Source organism: Hippocampus guttulatus, chromosome 21 (genome assembly GCF_054856545.1).
Source record: "Hippocampus guttulatus isolate MCC_2025c chromosome 21, RoL_Hgut_1.0, whole genome shotgun sequence".
In the NCBI taxonomy this organism is placed as follows: Eukaryota; Metazoa; Chordata; class Actinopteri; order Syngnathiformes; family Syngnathidae; genus Hippocampus; species Hippocampus guttulatus.
This window is the reverse complement of record NC_141281.1, coordinates 2,995,460-3,013,589: the sequence shown is the minus strand read 5'-3', so window position 1 is coordinate 3,013,589 and position 18,130 is coordinate 2,995,460. Positions and strand designations below refer to the sequence as shown.

At 46.2% G+C, this 18,130-nt stretch overlaps 2 protein-coding genes across 2 annotated transcripts; both read right to left on the bottom strand.

Annotated features, from left to right (window-relative positions):
- Nucleotides 1-1,498: 1,498 nt before the first annotated feature.
- Nucleotides 1,499-5,916, bottom strand: amer2 (APC membrane recruitment protein 2). The gene has a single exon (XM_086102312.1). It carries the CDS (start codon nt 5,752-5,754, stop codon nt 3,727-3,729), a length of 2,028 nt encoding a protein of 675 aa, XP_085958438.1. The 5' UTR covers nt 5,755-5,916; the 3' UTR covers nt 1,499-3,726.
- Nucleotides 5,917-11,786: 5,870 nt separating this feature from the next.
- Nucleotides 11,787-17,892, bottom strand: mtmr6 (myotubularin related protein 6). Its single transcript, XM_086102441.1, has 15 exons — nt 17,664-17,892; nt 16,534-16,665; nt 16,223-16,385; nt 15,929-16,086; nt 15,514-15,642; nt 14,916-15,050; nt 14,655-14,787; nt 14,458-14,567; nt 13,986-14,111; nt 13,856-13,905; nt 13,547-13,640; nt 13,320-13,426; nt 12,987-13,121; nt 12,783-12,909; nt 11,787-12,528 (listed from the first exon to the last, which is right to left on the bottom strand). Exons 1-15 carry the CDS (start codon nt 17,685-17,687, stop codon nt 12,172-12,174), a joined length of 1,980 nt encoding a protein of 659 aa, XP_085958567.1. The 5' UTR covers nt 17,688-17,892; the 3' UTR covers nt 11,787-12,171.
- Between the last annotated feature and the right edge of the window lie 238 nt (nt 17,893-18,130).

The following is an 18,130-nucleotide window of genomic DNA, read 5'->3' as shown; positions in this document are numbered from 1 at the left end:
AAGCAAGACATTTCCTTTCTAAAGCAAACCTCTCGAATATTTCTTGAGGGCTCGGGTGTGTTCTGTTTGGTCTACTTACCGGTAAGTTTTCATTTATTCTCCCACAGGCTTTTATCGCTTCTTTGCAATGAAACACAAATGTTGAAGGCATTCAAGTACAAACTGTCTCTGCAAGTCTGCAAAATGGAGAAAACGAAATTGCTGCCAACGACTCGAGTTTGTAAGAAAATGTTGCACAAAGCATGCACTTCCGCACCGCTTCCGCTAGAGAGCGCTGTTTCACACAACATACAGGCTGTATTTTGTTTTAATTTGGGGGTACAATTAATATGAGTGTTCTGCATTAAATATCAACTTTTTTGCTTTTTGGAAGTTAATACCAATCTCAAACTAACTGTGCATTGAACACGTCTGTGCTAATTTGTGCCTTTTGTAGGCCTACTACAGTGTACGTTGTATTTCCTTCTAAATAAAATACATCTTTGTGAGTGTGAGATGAAAAAAAGCTCGGATGAATAAATGACAATTAGTGCAATCAGATGAGACGATGAGCAAGGAAGCGGCTCAAAGAAAACCTGTTTGGCGGCTTATCTCACACCACTTTTGACTTGACAAAGTCACAAGCAAATCTGTCGATGAATTATTGACAAGTGGGTGTGTTACCGCACGACGCCCGAGAGCCTCTCCAATAACAGCTGTCACGCAGCGTGACAGCTGCCAGCACAAGGCTGAAACAGCGTCTCGCAGCCCTCTCCCTTCCCAGCCCCCTCTTTTCATTGGTTGACCTACTATAGTTACCATGGGAACCGATGTGGAGGAACTAGCATGCAAGATTTGCGCTAGAGTTTTTGAATTGTACAAAGACACACGTCCGCTCTTACTTCTGGGGAAGGTACATAAACTGAGATATTGTTTTCAATTGCATGACAGCCTTTATATGTACCTGTAAAGGTTTGGGGCCCAAACAAAACCCACAACGAGAGCGCATGCTAGCCTAGAACGACGGGACGCGGCTGGTGTGCAAGCACGTCGCACGTATCGTCACTCCAGCTTTGAGCTGATGGGCCTTCTCCAAGTGAGTGTTATGTGTCTTACGTAAGCTTTTTTACATAAACCTCAGTGTGCCGAAACAGAGAGGGAGTGAGTGAGGGAGGGAGGCAGAGAGGAAGGGATTGCTGCAGCATTACAAAAGGGATTTGCACTGCACCAATTCTTCCTCCTGCCGTTCCTACGCCCCAACAAGAGACGAACTTTTTAACACTAGCACCCGCCATTGGATCCATATTCATGAGTCACATGGTCAATAGGCACATCAATCTGCCGTTTAGCCTTTCGTTGGTGTGATCGTTATAAAGCCTTATGAAGCAAATGTTGGCAAATCGAGCAGGAAGTGTGAGGCCATGACGTGACCTGAGGGATCCGTGAACAAATGCCCGCCGAGGTTTTTGCCACTACAGGAAACGAGGAGACCCTGACAGAAACAAGGGGAAACGTGCACTCCGACAAACACATTTATTTGTTAAATACGGAACACGGAAAGGTTTCAGGCCGCTGCCTGACAGATGATCCAACAGAATAAAGCAGAAACTTAAAGTCCTTTTCATTGCAGCAGATGATCGCACATTGGGGCACAATAGTAACGAAAGTGGACAGAAAGGCAGATAATGCCGTGGAACTGACTTGTTTTCACATATTTCATACGGATGATGGTGCAAACGGTCTCTCGGATGATACCCGAATGAGAAGCATAACATTAGAACACAACAAAATCGCTTAACGTACAGACTGAATAGTAATTGCTCATTTTGAAGAAACAGTTGCTGTGGCCTTTAAGGAGGGAAATTCAACATTTTGCCTCCTTTGAGCATAAATAATGGAGCTTAACGTAAGTTTAAATATTTTAAAAAACACAAAAAAACTACCAGGCTACCGACATTATCCAAACTGTCACCACCCTTTCCCAACAAGTCTCTCACACATACACACACACACACACACACACATGCGTCGTGGATCAATAATCGCAAGTGTGACGGAAGTGTTATCATGACTGGGAAAGACCACTTTGTTGTTGGGAGCAGAGAAACTGCGCACAGTCCAATATGGCTTTGCATATAAAAGTCCCCTCTGTTTGACGGAGGGCTGAGAAAATACCTGATCCGTGTCACCATTAAAATACATTTTGGGGCTCTTCATGTTTGGAACAAGATTGCTGATTGGCAGGCGTTACAGGCTGGGTTTAAAAACTGTACAGTCATCTGCTTTGCTCCTGTAAAATCCTGTAGACACACACAAAAATAGATACTAATCCTTGATCTACAAAGATGTCAAGCTACATTCACTTTTCATACACAGCTGAAATCGCGAGCCCCTCATTTCCACCATGTTTGCTTTTTTCAGCACGACACCACCGCTTTTCAAACAGCGAAATGGTCACATCAATCTTCATTGACGGAATTTCACGGTTGCATTTTCGGGAGTGGGAGGCAGGCATAGTCTGGAAGAAATCATTCTCCTCTTTAAACCATTCAAAGGAGTCTCTGCGCATTTCTTAAACTGCAAAGAACGGATTAGAAAACTGGAGCAGCCATAGTTTGAATCAGTGCAGTGGGAGGAAGCATATAAAAAAAGTCGTTTGAAAGAAAAGCACGACGTCGAGATATGTTCTTTTTGCACGTGTTCTCAGAAAAGGAAAGCCATCCATTGGAGCTGCTATTACAAATTTTGCTGCGTGTGCGTGTGAGTGTGTGCGCGTGTGTGTTCCCTGACATTTGTGCTATGCAGCCCTGAATGCAGAGGGAGTAAAGTACAATACCAGTTTTAATGCGTTATGATTTCCATATCCGATTGAATATTGTGACCCCCCCCTAAAAAAAAAGACACAGTAACCCTTTTTGCAAAAAGATTTGTGTGTCTGAACTTCCCACGATGCCATCAGTTCTCAGGAAAGTAACGCAGAAGTCAAACTGGAGTCCTCCAAAGCTGAAGTCGTTGCATGCAAAGTGCCAAAGTGTGACCTTTTGTGCCCCATGTATGGCTTGTAAAATAGAGATGTCATAAAAAGCCTTCAAATCTCTGTGCTCTCTTTTTGTTGTTGCACATGCAAATGTTTACTCGGGGTGCAAATCCATGGTGGAAAAAAAAAATTCAGTCTGTTTCAAACTATTGGAGGAGTGATACTTTGGCTCTAAAGTGGGACAATTTAAAGGTCGTTTTGATATGGTTGAGATGAGTGATCGTCAAGAGAGAAAGTTGATTTCAATGTGTTACTTGATAGAAGATTTTTATATAAAAAAGTAGCTTATTTTTGCAGGATGTACTCTTGAGATGAAGCTTTGAAATCCTCCAACTCACAGTTAGGCCTTTTTGCAGGTAGTTGAAAAGTGAACTTTTCCGAGCTCGTGGATTGTCAAGGGTCAACTTCCAAGTTTCAGTGAGCGCTCGAATACAATCCAGGTTTGTTGGAGTCTCCCAGTGACTTTTCTCAGGCGAACAAGCCAGCGCCATTCGATTGTAGCCGTTTGAGAAGGAGCGCTTTTAACTCATTCAGTACCAGCCAATTCTGGGCCAAGTCTGAAAAGACGTTTAAAAACGTCTTTGGGAGTGAATGAGTTAAGATTCAAAAGGAATTCATGGGCTGTTAACTGCACAGCGCCACATTTCCCTTGGCGAAGGAAAACCTTTGGCTCTGTAAAAACAGCACAGAGGGCTCAGAAGAAAGAAGGGCTACTTCTTCGCGGCTCCGCTTTTGGCGCCCGCTTTGTTTCCAGAGCGACGCACCGGGACCTTGGAGACGGGAATTCTGGTGCGAGCCGGAGGAGGTCCTTGGATCTTCGGCGGCAACGATTCCGCCTCCAAGACAGATGAGAGTGCCGATTGGCTCACGGACTGCGTCGGCGTCGTTTGTCTGGCGCTGACCGGGATCTTGGATTCCCGGGGAAGGCTGGCGCTGCCTTTCAGCGACCGGAAGGAAGAAGATGAGGAGGACGAAGGAGGGCTGAGTTTGTATTCGGTTGACAAGGAGGAAGAACTGTTTTGGTCCTCATCGCCCTCCGGTCCATCCGGCTCATTGTAGAGATCATACAGGCGGTCCCCGGAGCAACTGTCACGTGACATATTGTGCTTGTGCCGCTGCCCACTTTCCTCGGGTGTTGCTGTGGGCGTCGCAGAGGGGGTTTCCCAGTATCCTTCGTCGCTGAGCGGCTCTTTGTCTCCAGGCGATGCCGGCTGACGACCGTGCGGTAGGAGGGGTTTGGCCGCTCGACTTCCTGCTCCGCCAACTACTGGGATCTTGCTGAGCCCCAAAGATTTCACCTGTAGCATCTTACGATCCGCACATCCGTTGGCTGAGGGTTGGTGGCAGGTGGTGGAGTTGAGGGTGCGAAGTGGGTAGGCGGAGGTGGGCGTGGTGCAGGAGGGTTGGTGCGATCGGGGCAAAGCGGGGGAGTCGTCCCCGGTTGAAGGGAGCATGTGCCAAAGCCCCTGCATGTCAGCATCGTCCACTCCCTCCGGACTCGCCATTTCCTCCCCGCCGCCCATGTAGGCTACCACCCCACTGCCCACTGGGGGCGTTTGAGGGCTGGGGGGCACCCGGGTGCGAGCAGGAAGCGAAGCCGGCCCAGAAGATGCCGTGAACAGGGGTTGTGTCAGCGTGCAAGAAAGAGGAACTTTTGACGGGGAGCCACGAGATGTGCAGCAGCTGACTCCAAGCGGTCTGCCGACACTCCCCGCTACCCCGCCTACGCCACCGCCACCGCTGCTGCTGCTACTGGTACCGCTGCCCCCATTGCCTGCCGTCTCCTCATCCGCATCAGCGATGATATCCCCGCAGCCGGTCAGGGAATCAAAGCTCTTGAGGGACGTGACGTCATTGAAGAGAAGACACAGCCGGTCCACCGAGGGTTCGGAGGGCGGGTCGGTGGCACTGCAACACTCCAAATGGGATGTGGCGAGTGAGGGGCTGAGGCTGGAGACCGAGGCTTTGGCTTTGCTGGGGGCACGGTGCAAAGGGGAGTCGTTGGGTGTGTAAGGAGAGGAGGAATCTGGCTCAGCAGATGGGCCGGGCACGGCCGCACAGCGTGCGGGCGTCAAGGAAACGCCGGGAGTGTGAGCCTCGGCCGCTTGGAGATGACATTCTTCTTCCGTCTTCTCACCATCCTCCCGGCGATAATGTCGTGTTGGTTCAAGGACGAGGGTGACATCCTTTGCCGTTTCGGTGTCTGCGGCACTCGCGTCCTTCTCTTTCTGAGCTTCCGACTCTTCCGCGTCTCCTTCGTTTGTTTTGTCCTTGCGTCGCCAGCGGATGCTACTGAAAAAGCCCTTCAAGCCCCTCCCTCTGCGCACAAGTCCGCCACTGTTTTCACTTGACCTGAGACTCCCGCGTCGCAGCAGAGAGAAGAAACTTAGCGATTTACTGAGAGATCTCCCGGTTCCCGTCTCCAGAGCGGACAGCCCCTCCCCTCCCTGTCCGTCAGCATCATGGTTCGACCCGGTGAGCCCATCGTGCGTTTTGCTTCTCACCAGCTCGACGGATAACATTGAACCATTCCCATTCACAGAATTCCCAGTGTCAGAATGGCCATTGGTCCCGCTCAGCGTGGCCCCTTTGTTCTTGAAGGAGAAGAAGCTGGCCATTCCGGAGCCAGTGCGTCGCTTTCCGAAGAGCTTGAAGGCGGCTTTGTTGATCTTCCCAGTGGGCTGGGGGTCACACGGAGGGGCCGCAGTAGGATCCGCACACTCCGTCTGCAGCTCCATTGTGTGGCTTTATGGCTTCCCGCTCTGTGGTCTCCCACGAGCACTTTGCTACTCCCTTTGGGCTTTCTCTGACTGCACATCCACTCTCCCTCTCTCTCTCCACGCTGCTTCCAACAGCTCTTTCGCTCCCACTCTGGCTGTCTTTATTGCCTGCCTGCAGCTTTTCTCTCTCTCTCTCTCTCTCTCTCTCATTCTCTGTTCTCAGTGCTGCTCCTCACTGTATCCATGGTAACAGGGTGGGCTAAGCAGCTTTCAACAACGTTGGCAGGGCGCCAGAGTCTGTCCTACACCCCCCCCCCTCCCCACGCCACATTCACAGTCCCCAGGGCACTGTTGCTCCCCCCCCCCAAAAAAAAACCCAGTCATTAGTTTTCAAACCTTTCCATCTTTGTTTGTGTCACAGATGCAGACTCTCTCAATGTTTGCACCAATTTTAGTTACATATAATGAAAAAATTCATCCCTTCCCAAAAAAAGCAGCTGTGTAATTTTGATGACCACTTTCAGAAATATCAGATTTTAAACCGCTACAATCGTAACGACAGATTCCAGTTCAACTTTATTTCTTCTTCAGATGTTCATTTGTGAGTTAAATGACCCAACTTGTTTTTGAACGCTTTGATGTAAAAATTTCTTCTTTTTTTTTTGTCCCTTGTGTGTCATCCTTCAAGGTGAGAGGTGCCAAAAAAAAAAAAACATGGCGAACACTGTGTTCATAATTTTTCCGGGGCGATGCATCCCCACTATCCGCATTTTCATTTTCATTTTGGGGTTAGGGAGGCACTATGGGAAGTAAACAAAATCCTGTCTTGCCAAAAGCCTGAATCAGAGGGTCAATGCTGAAATACGGTATGAGCAGGCTAAGCCGGGATATGGATTTAGAGACATTTTTCAGCACTGCTGGGTTCAGAGAAAGAGCTCAGACTAACCTCTTGTACAGTTTGAGCAGGCATTCAATATTGACCATATGCTAATGAACCCTCGTCCACATGGACCCACAGAGGCAAGTGTCGGGGAGCATCGTGACTGCCTACCTTGGCAATCATTGACAGAAATTAAAATGTTGTTGTTTAGCGCTTCGCTTTTGTTGCCCTGTGTTCTCCTTTCAGGCCTGATCTACTGTGGGTGCTCTTTTTTTTTCTTCCGGTGATTCCACCCAACCCCCCATGAATCTCCCCGATACACCGACCCAATTGTAACCATCCTTCTCCTCCCACCCCTGCTTCTTTTTTCTCCTCCACCTCCTTTTCCTCTTTTTCCTCCTCCTCTGTCACCATGGGCACCACAGGCTCTCCTCTTCCAGCCCGCTGCTATCAAACAATGTCTGCATTCATGCACCCCCACGCATTCAAACACATTTTCTAAGGGCTTCCCCAGAGTGGGGTTGAGGAAGCGCATCGCTCTCCACCGGGAGGGGTCATCGGCTACCCACACTGCCGCCTGACCGGTCAGGCACAGAGCGCGAGTGCTGCTTCTCAGGTAGATGTAATGTTTACTATAGCAGAAAGCCCCGCAGCCATGCTGGCATGCAACCTTAGATCTTCAGTGACGTCACATACATGAAAACAATATAGGCTCGTCAGGCAGCACTTAATTTCAGGAGCATTTAAAACCATCAAGTATGCATTCACAATTAAGAGCAGGAAACTAAATTTACAGATAGTGTCAAAAATAAAAATATAAAATTCTAAATAAAATGCCACCCAAATTACGCTGTGTGATCATAAACAAGTCTGTCCAATAAATTGCGCAATGTCCCAGTTTCATATAAGACACTAACCACACAATAACAAAACAAACTATTCTTTGAAAATAAAATTAACAGATCATTTGCATTTTGAGAATAGGCTATACAACAGCAAATAACTGAAAATGTTGAGCAGCTGAGACTGAACGAATTTTAGTGCACGAAGCTGACTACAATGCGCCATTATAAATTGCAGGTTTGTTTGTTTGTTTGTTTGTTTATTGAACACAAAACATATACAGTAATAATTTGACAGAAAATAAAGTAAATAAAATTGTAAAAAACAAAGAAATCAGTCTTCATTCAACACAGTTATTATGTTCAAGGGAGTAGGAAGAAGTAAAAAACGTATCTAGTCCTACCCCGTTATGTGTTTATATCTAATAATACAATACAATACAATACATGCTGATTTATATAGCGCTTTCACAACAGCGGCAGCTGTAACAAAGCGCTTAACAAAACAGTTAACATAAAGTAAAATAATAAACACAACACATAACATAAAACTCGGACAGTCGTGCAGTCCTAATCACTTTTCCGTCACACGCTTTGTTGTTTGAAGCAGTTTGAGATGAAAGAGGACAGAATCAAAGTGTCCTTTAACAGTGGATCAGAGACGTCATGCTCAAAATGTGCACACGTCGGCTACAAGCTAAGTTTCAAAGTCAACAAGAAGCTGTAGCATCCATTGACGAAAAAAGAGATTGGTTCACTTCTCCTGTCCCATGGAAATCCATTTCAATTCCAAGCGGCGACTCTCGGTTCCAAATACGCATCGGCGCTCTGCGCCAACGCTCCTCTCTCCTCATCCTCAACTTCAGCAGCCATCCATCCAGCCGCACCAATGCCGACTGTCCCACAGCGCCAACATATCCACTGAACAAAACGGGGTTGTGAAAAATGCTGCCCATTACAGGCGCAAAAAACACAAGCGCCCCAGGTCTGTCCAGCACCGACAGTCAATGGCGCCGACATTCCTCCCAATCAGAATCTGTGCTGGTACAGGCGTGCTGCCGAGAAGGCGCAACCACCAAGCACAGATACTTCTCCTTTGACGAATGTCGTGGCCAAAAAACGGTGAAAACAGTCCATATCAGGTCCACACGATGAAACAACAAACAACATGTGACAAAACAAAAGACAAAAACACCAAAAAAGAACAAAAATGCAAGGCTCTTGAAGAGCACTTGCCGAAGGCTGCCTACTCGGGCGCCATCTTGAAAAAATAAAAAATAATAAAAAATAATAATAATAAAAAATTGATATAAAAATAAATCATTTTTATATCAATCAGAAAAGAAAGAAAGTACGTTTTTGTATCTTTGTCATTTTATTTCGTGACCATTAATACTAACGAAATAAAATAAGAAGAAATGTCAAATAAAATTCATTTACTCACCAATGTAGTGCCTGTTCACTGAGCTGCAGATCTACGCGAGTGTCCCCAAACGTTTTGAAACGCACCGTAGCTTGCAAGTGCCCAGCCGTGCTCTGATGTTTCCTTGCTGCCTTGGTAAAACAACTTCAATTGGTAAATCCAGTGGAAGGTCCGTCTTGAAAATTGTGTGGAAAGTAGTCCTGCAACCAGATCAACGTCTTCTCCGTCGACCATTATGGGTCAAAATGCAGCAACAGCTCCCTCTAGCAGGTGCTAATCCAATCAACGAACGCGCACGTCCAATGTCGACGTAAGGCCTTCTAGCTGGCCCTGGTACGCAGACTATAGTTTACCTGGCAACACAAGCTATCTGAAATATGATTGGTTAAAAACTCTACCATAATAAATAAGTTATTTATCGAGTGGCTTTCAATGTTATTTTAAATAACAATGTTATTCTAAATAACATTGAAAGCCCTTGACAGCACTTTGTATGCAGCTATGGCTGTTTGAAAGTGCTCTATAAATACAGTTGACTTGACTTGACTTGACCACACTAAAATTTTAACATACACATTCACCCCGCCAATCTGTCTCGTAGGGTTCCTTTTTCAGCCCACTGAGTGAAGCTCAGTACGAAGTGGGACACTTGGAGGACACTCAGTCTTGTTTTGTGTTTTCTTAACAGCCTGTCTGGTCTCTTGTTGTTTTTGAAGGGAATGAGAGGAGCTGCTTCAAGTGGCCACGAATCAAGTCGTCTATGGTCACTCCCATATCGCCCATTTCTAACTGTGGCCATCTACAAAAATACTCAAAGAAAGAAAAGTCCACCCATGCGTACAGTTAGAGTAGCGCTGGGCATGAAAATAGGCCCCTTAGTGTTTAGAATCAGCCCCACACATTGATCCCCTGAGGGAGGTGGGGTGCAGAAGGCTCAAGATTAAACAAAGCGGTAATACGTATCCTTCAACAATTGTGTGTGAGTGTGTGTGTGTGTGTGTGTGTGTGTGTGTGTGTGTGTGGGTGGGTGTGGGTGTGTGTGTGGGTGTGTGTGTTTGAATCATGGATTAAACCCGCTGCCCTCTTTGTAAGCAATGAGGAGTGGTGCTAATTGTTTTTAACACAACTCTAAGAGCAATCCCCTACAACACTTTTGCATTCCAAACAGCTATGTATGATTGTGAAAGTGCAGTCATGTTGTTACTCCCAGGTGTTAACTGTATCAAAGCCAAGATTTAGCCTCTGGTAAAACCTGCCCTATATTGGACAGAATTCTCATCTTCTATTCCTACTGCACCTTTGTAGGCGCTACAGAGAAAGGAGTCACAGAAGAGACAAAAGCTCCAGCGACATTGTAGCGTGTGTGCTGGCTGTGTTTATGTTAAATGTGACTACAATGGTGCCTCCTTGTCCTCAGGAGGGTTCAACCATGCGGCATGACGTGCAGTGCTAGATCTGAATGATTCAGAGCCCACAGAGAAGCTTCTAAATGTTTCATATGAGGTAATGTGGCACAACTAGGCTAGTGGAAGTTCTGGAGGTTCAACATGATTGCCATTCCCTCACTGATTTTGCTGGCGACACACTCTAGTCTTGTTTTGCTGCTTCCATTCAAGCAGAAGTCAGGGGGGTTGTCCGAGACACACGTCTTTATTGATAGTTGCTGAAGAATGACTCTCTGTATTTGCTTGTTGACACTGACCTGTCTCACAAGTCCCAAGGTCACTTTGTCCGAGTGTGGCGTGTAACAGTATGAAGGAAAATCACAAAATGCCCTTCTGTCGTCTTTGAAAGATGTCGTTGGCTTCTGCAAGCGCACATTCAATGAAGTATTTAGTGGCTGGGTGAGGGAGTGAAATAAATGAATGTGTTGCGCAGTGCTGAGCTGCACTGAGCACCATTGGGAAGCACCTCACAAATAAACCATGACGACTGGTACTTTAGTTTGAATGGAAGATGGCTGCGAGCATGCCAAGTGTGTTTATCCGGACATCTCTCAGGCTTTGCGATTCGTAATCTGATTGGGGAAGTAAATCCAATTTGGTGACAAATCTGTGAATTGTTTTGCCTCAAGAAGTAGAAGAGCTCTGAAGCACGAAACTCAGCCTGGTGTCACTAAACTGTCAATGAAAACTTCAGGCTTGATGTGATGACATGAAAATTGATTTAATTTTCACTGTGTACACAATCAAAATTGTGCCAGAATGTTCTCAAAAAGAATGTATTGTTCAGTGGCTGATACAGGAAGATACGCAGACCCAATAGGTTTTGGTGGACCTTTGTCAGGTGTTGTTGAACTCTCCATCAGATTTGAATACCAGTGACTTCATTTTTTGTCTTGACAGTTCAGGTTTCATGACAGTGACACTGTGAGCCTGGAGCAATTGAATTTTACATCAATTCTGGAAAATTCGAGGTCCTCACACTGGTGGAGGCGGGGGGGGGGTTCCCATTCTATTATATGCATTACTCAACTGTGTACTCTGATGTAAACGCAACAGCGACCACCAATTGGGGTCACCCATCACCGGCTATTGTCCTGGCAGACAGAACAGAACAGCATTGGGATTTTTAGATCAATTCACATTCGTAAGACCGTTTATCTGATCAATGTGAGATGTAAAATAGGATCAAATGATCAACCGTGGCAACTGTTGACAGCTGAGCCTGTTTGGGCCACAGCTGGTTTATCCTCAGCCACCAGGAAGAGGGTGGAATAACGAGCAGGGCCAAATATTCTGGTTTGGTGTTATCTCCAATTTGAGTTAAGATTACACTGGCTGTGAGCCCTTGGGGATGAAAGGACTTGCTTTCCTGTGGGCTTGAATGTTAAAAAAAAAAAAGGGGATTAATGTCAATCTGTTTAATGTGACCTTCGTCATCAAATATCAGGACAGCACGCATGTCCTTCATGCAATTTATTTTTGAAATCACTTGTGCTGTCACACATGCACACACACTGAAACACATTGTTAAGACTTGAAGTAAAAAAAGAGAACTCATATTTTACTGTGGATGAATTTATTCTCAATTATTTCTCTCTAGTGCGTCCCAACATTTATTTAAAAAAGAAGAAGAAAAAAAAAAAGCAAATGCATTTCCATCGGTGCAATATATGACACGATAATGAAGCTTCCCATCGAGCCTTAGACTATACAGACACAGAAAATGGCCCATTTAGGACCATTTTGTAATCAGCATGGAATCACATCAAGAACAAGAGCTTCTCCACACACTTTTCAGTAAATTGTTAGATGGCACCCGTCCTTTCCTGACACTGCATGCATTTCTCAGCAGGTCATGCGTGCCACTCCAAACTCCAGACTCACGGCAGACGGCTCCTCTTTGGCCACATCGCTATTATAGGTCCCTTCCAGTTCGCCGTAACTCTGCTTGCGGCTCTCGGAGCCACTGCTCCCCTCTACCGTCCGCTCGACGTCCGTGCTCTCTGTGGCCTCCTCGCCGACCTCCTCGTGCTTGTCTTCCTCGTCCTGCCGACGGGCCTCCTTGTGATTGATGGGCGCCCCCAAAATGAGGGAGTCGGGGCGCGGCGGGAGGGGTTTGTCAAGTGAGCGAAGATCCCTGGTCGGGGGGGCCACCGGGAGGTTGGCGGCCACGACTGGCGTCACACCGAGCTGGTGGAGCCTCTACATGCAGAAGGGGATGGCAAAATTACTCTTTTGGAACCCCCGCAGTGGTACCATTTCCATTTTGTTTCGGGAAAGATATATTTTAAAAGTCCAGCAACACTTTGGAGTTCAAATTCGAACGTCATTTACACACAGACGTCCTGCAATACCAATAAGGCACCACAAGGTGACAGAATCACTATGCAAATCCATTCTGACTGCCACTGTCTGTCGAGCGTTCATTCAAGCAGTGTTCGTGTGTGTTCACGTACACTCTCCAGTGCTTGGAGCTTGCTCTCTGCCTGGCGACTATTCTCCCACCCAGTGAGAATGGCCTTTAGGATGGACTGCCGTGGGTGCATGGAGCGATCAAACTGGTGGTACATGTTTCTCCAAAACCTTGCACACACAGACACATATAAAAATCAAATTGCCGGTAACGCGGCAGAGAAAAGTGCACAGAGGGTGGTCCCAACTTGAAATGGTAGGGCAAGGTGGAGGGCTCCAGAACGGGGTGCGTTTCAGCGTACGCGGGACTGTAGAATGGATTCAAGTAGTTCTGTTTTTCGCTCATTAGATGTGCCCACAATGAATGGGTCCGCTCTCTGAGTCTGGCACACAAAAACACAACGCTCATTACGATGGACTGCAAGGCATTTTTCAAGCTCAAGATTTACATTAATATGCAACTTTAAGAGGTGTTTTTTTTTTTTTTTTTAAATATTCTGAGCACTATTATGTAGGTGCAATGTCACTATTTGGCCTGGAGGGGAAATTCTAAGAGCATTAGTTCTACATCGTGCACTCACTGCAGCTCTTCTCTCTGCCTGTGGTTGTTGCCGAGGAAATTTCCGTACTGACATGAGTGGACATGCTCGTGGATCTGCAGCAGAAACCATTCGCTGAACTCAAATGCCTGCAGAAAAAAGGAAAAAAACGAGACCAAAACCCCCCCCCCCAAAAAAAACTTGCAAGTCAGATGTGGATAGAATGTCACAGTAACAGTGTCTTGCATGCAGAACACATCGACACACACCTGAGGGAACTGCTCAGATAGCTGCCAGACACACTCCAGGAACTGGGTGAAGATAGGAGACACTTCCTTTGGGTCTCCATCCAATTGGTCACACCTAAAAGTTACAAATAAGTTGATGTTTTAGTTTAATTGTACGTTCATTTCTCTCAGAAATGACAAATGTAATAACGCTGTCATTTCAAAATAAACGCTGCCTGTACAGTTGATAGCAGTTTTAATTTGAGTGTGGAACGCAATCACTTGGAATAATTTCCTATGGGTAAAATGAGGTCACTGTCAACGTACTTTGAAGTGGAGCGCACAATTTACCTATCTGCAAACTTGTGGCCAAAGGAGATCCAGTCTTTCTCGATCAGCACCTAAAAGACAAAATGACCAAAGCAAGGTGAGGACGAGCTAAGTGGGAAACAAGAAGATCCAAGAAGTATGAGAGTGATACCATGAAACCCTTGATGGTGCGGTAGTAGGGGTCCATGAGCAGAGCCCCCAGGGAGCAGACCTGCGCTGTTCGGTCCCACCCGTCGGAACAATGAACCAACACGCTAGCTCCTTCCCGGGTCACCGCCTAGAGGTCGGATCACACGACAAGCGAGTGATTGACTACTACCTCAAAAGGTTTGCACAGTCATTGCTTGGAGATGCAAAAAGATGCTGACCAATCACTTTCTATTAGACAAGGCTATGGTCTGACTAAATGAAGCCCCCCCCTCCCATCAAACGAGTTTCTCAGCAGCCATAATGACACCAAACAAGCAACAACACTGCAACTGTACGTCGGCCCAGATTGGTCATTGTTGATTGTCAGTTTTGTTTTGATGTCGTGGCATGTTTAAAGCTTCGCTTGTTGTGTTGCCGTGCTACGGCAACTAAAATTCGGATTCTGAGAATGAAACGTTAGTTTTGACATTTACCTTAGCCAGGAAGATCGCTGCATCCACCACAGCCTTGATATGCCTCAACCAGCCGCAGCTCTCCAGTCCTACCAGGTAGTCACTCATGGAGAGGGACCGAGCTCCAATCACTACGGGTCACAAGCAAACCGGTGGCTAAAGTTAATGTCGGCTGGAGAACAAATCAACTCTGAATGTTTAAAGCAGCCGTGTTGGACCTTCCAGCAGCTTTTGCAGGCTGCTCCTCATCACGTGGATGTTCTCAATGCCCACAAACTGGAAGCGAATGTTGGAGTAGTTGTCCTCATTCTCGTAGCCTTTGCCCGCCGCTCGGTTGGCGAGCGCATTCAGCTGCAAGAGAGTGGTGAGATAAAGAGGCACCAGTGTTTAAAGGGGACACATTGTGCAAAATGTACAAGTGTCATGCAGCGAAATCAGGGTCTTCTTTTTTGATGAAATATTCGGGGTTAGCATCTTACTTTTGGTCTCGTGTCCATGACGTAAACAAACCGGCTGTTGTGGTTGGCCTTGCTGATGGCCTGCAGCATGCTCTCATCTTCTAAACAGCGTGCACTGAAGCCAGAGAGAGGCTGGCTGCACCGGCAAACTGCAGCCTGTCATGATGCACACACAACATCCATTGGAACAAGAACAATAGTTGATGAGAAAAAAAACAACAACAACAACAAAGAGGAACCTGCGATGGCGTGGGAAAATGTGTAACTGCAGCCACCGGAAACATAATTTTTGTGGTAAGAAGCTTACGTGATATGACATGGAATTTTTGAGTGGCAGTTACATATCCAATGTTTCAATGCTGCTCACCTAGCGGTGATTAAAATGAGTAAAACTATTTGCTTAAGGTCGGCTGCTCCTAAAAACCCTATAAATGTGGCATCAATATCGTTTAATACAAACAGGTTTGGAACCTACTGCGACAAAGGCTTCGGCTGATCAGTACAACACAACCACTTTAATTAATTGACCGTCAATCAAATACTGTACACACATTGAGTTTACCACGCTGAAGCTAACAAACAGAGCATGAAGCTCGAGGCGCCGTGGCGAATGATGTACCTTCTTCTCTTGGTAGAAGTAAGTCAGGACTGGAAAGCGTCCTTTGCTCCTGAACTTGGAACTGCCCACGATAATGGGCTTACTGGCCGTGATGGGGACGTACAGGTCACGTGGATATGTCTCACAAATCTGACAAGAAAGGCACGCAAACACACTTCTCACTACTCTGTAGCAAAGCAAATAATGTGGCTAGGTGGAAAAGCGGATTTGATGTCATTTTGGACGAGAATGCTGCTTTTTACAGTGACTGCTGTGCAGAAACTTTAACGCCCCCTTTTGGACCAAATGCGTAACACCCTGAATGGTATGTTCCCTGGGTATTCAAATTACATTAAAAATACTTTGCCCTTAGCTATTACAAAGTAGTTGTCCCAGTGTACTCTACGTGACATTTTGGGGGCAGGACGTCACGGACCTTGTAGTCTCTGTTGACGTCGGTGAGTTGCCATTGGTCGCAGGGAACACCCATCCTCTCAAACTCTGCGCCCAAGTCAATGAGCTGCCACCCTTCTTCACGCTGCTGGTCATTCTGTTTGGGATTGTAGGAGAATGCGTAGAGCTCCTCGTACGACTCTGCACACAAGGAAGGACATTTTCAACACGGGCCCCAAACCTGTAAAGAATCCATTCTATACATATGAGTGTGTATAGATGTCCACGGGAAAGAGAAGGTGGGGCCAACGTATCGGGCGGACAGAGTGAAACCCACCGGGCCGCAGAAGGCGCAAAAGTGAGCTGTAGACATCGTGGCAGTCGCGTTCTCTCTGCACCACAAAGTGAACCACTCTGAAGTTACGGCACTGAATGACCAGTGGACAGCCCGAGGTGGTGAGCGAGAGCTTCTCCACGGATGCGATGTGGTGATGCAAAATCTGCAGAGGGGGAGTGGAGGACGAGAAACACCTGGCTTGGTAAACACATACATGCATTGCGCCATTGCTGCACATGACAAATTCGTCCATCTACAAAAAGGTGACAACTTAACTGCATTGGATATCCAAAACATTGGGATCCACTCACCCAAACCTCTTGTGCGGCAGATGTCGAGTTGTTGGAGCTGCTCTCCACAAAGATGAGGTGCGTTGCTGTGAGGTACAGTGTGCCGCTGGTGGATTTGTTGCTGAAGCGATCCACCAGACGCACCTGCTCCACCTGCAAGCGTTCACACACACACACACACACACGGGATTTATATGCAATACTATTCCCCTTTAAACTGACAGTTTCTATAGCGAGCTGCTCTCTGTGGCCAAAATCGTCTTGTTCTTTTGCCTGCTGTCACTGCAAACTGTCCACATTGCTGACTTATCGTGGCAGCAATTTTTAGTGACTCAGACATTCTTCCTCCGTTTCCTTTTTCCTGTCCTCGTCTCAACACGAATGAGAGCAGCGATGCTCAATGCAGGAAGTCAATAGCTCAGCATATGAGTATAGGGAGGTAATGGTGTTAATTATTTTTCTTAAAAACAACGATGCTAGTCTTTTTTTTCTGATGCATGTGACTTGTTTAATATAGCAGTAAACGGGCAGGAAACAATATGATTGTTCCGAAAGAATAATTACATCTATCAGTAGATCTTTTGCAGTCACACAAATGACTTTAAACCATGAACAGCGCCACTTGGTCTCTTCTCTATCGGTCGCATTCAACCTGATCTCCCTTAAGTCATTTAGCCTGAGGTGACGGCCTTTGACAATCCAATTGTGTGCCAGTGCTTTTTGGGGGCTGCATCTCTAATGTAACGGGAATTGCTATAATATACTTGATGCTTATTACGAGGCCTTAAAGAGAACACATAAACATTCATATAACTGATGCAGGAACTTGGTCTCTGCAGAAATGCAACGTCTTCCAATGCGATTCTTAAATCAGCTTGCATTGACAGCTCCGTTGAGTCGATCAATACCACGAGGGTGTGACAGTTCAAAGAGTACAGACGAAGTGGTGCAAGGTGAAACAAAACAGCTCAGATGCTAGTCACGTCAAAACTGAGCCAGGCTGGCCACACCTGCATGAACGATACCATATCATAAGCATTTCGAGAGCAGTATATGAAACGAAGCAAGACGTTTTGTTTTCAAAGATCATGTGAGGCCGCGCTGCTCTCTTGCGTTCCGTCCACTGCAATTAGCTAGAAAATGTTAGCTACCTTCGGGGTTCGGATATGCTCCATGTCTCCAGATTGTAACAGCTGTCAGCGAATTCAGAGTTCACGCAACGCTTTCCACATACAGCTCGATCATTGATAAAATCGTGTACAAATCTTGCTCAACAAAAAGAGAGTACGATGTCAAATGCATTCAGTCTGTTTATTGTCAATTACTTTTCTCCGGCATCCGCATAAAGCGCTGGAAAATCACGCCCATGCCAAAGGTGCGTGGCTTTTCAAAAGAAGAGGTTAGTGGAACTGTCAAATAAAACCAAAGGGAAATAAAACCCCACATCAAATAAATGATTGTAGCAAAACTTATATAAAATATAAGGAGTGTACTGTAACCGCAATGCAACCTGAAATGTATCCTTCCATATTTAGTAAAACATTATTTCGAAATTGAACTCTTACATGTTTTACCTCACATCGCAAGCTTGTACGACACGTCACGCGAGTGTGACAAC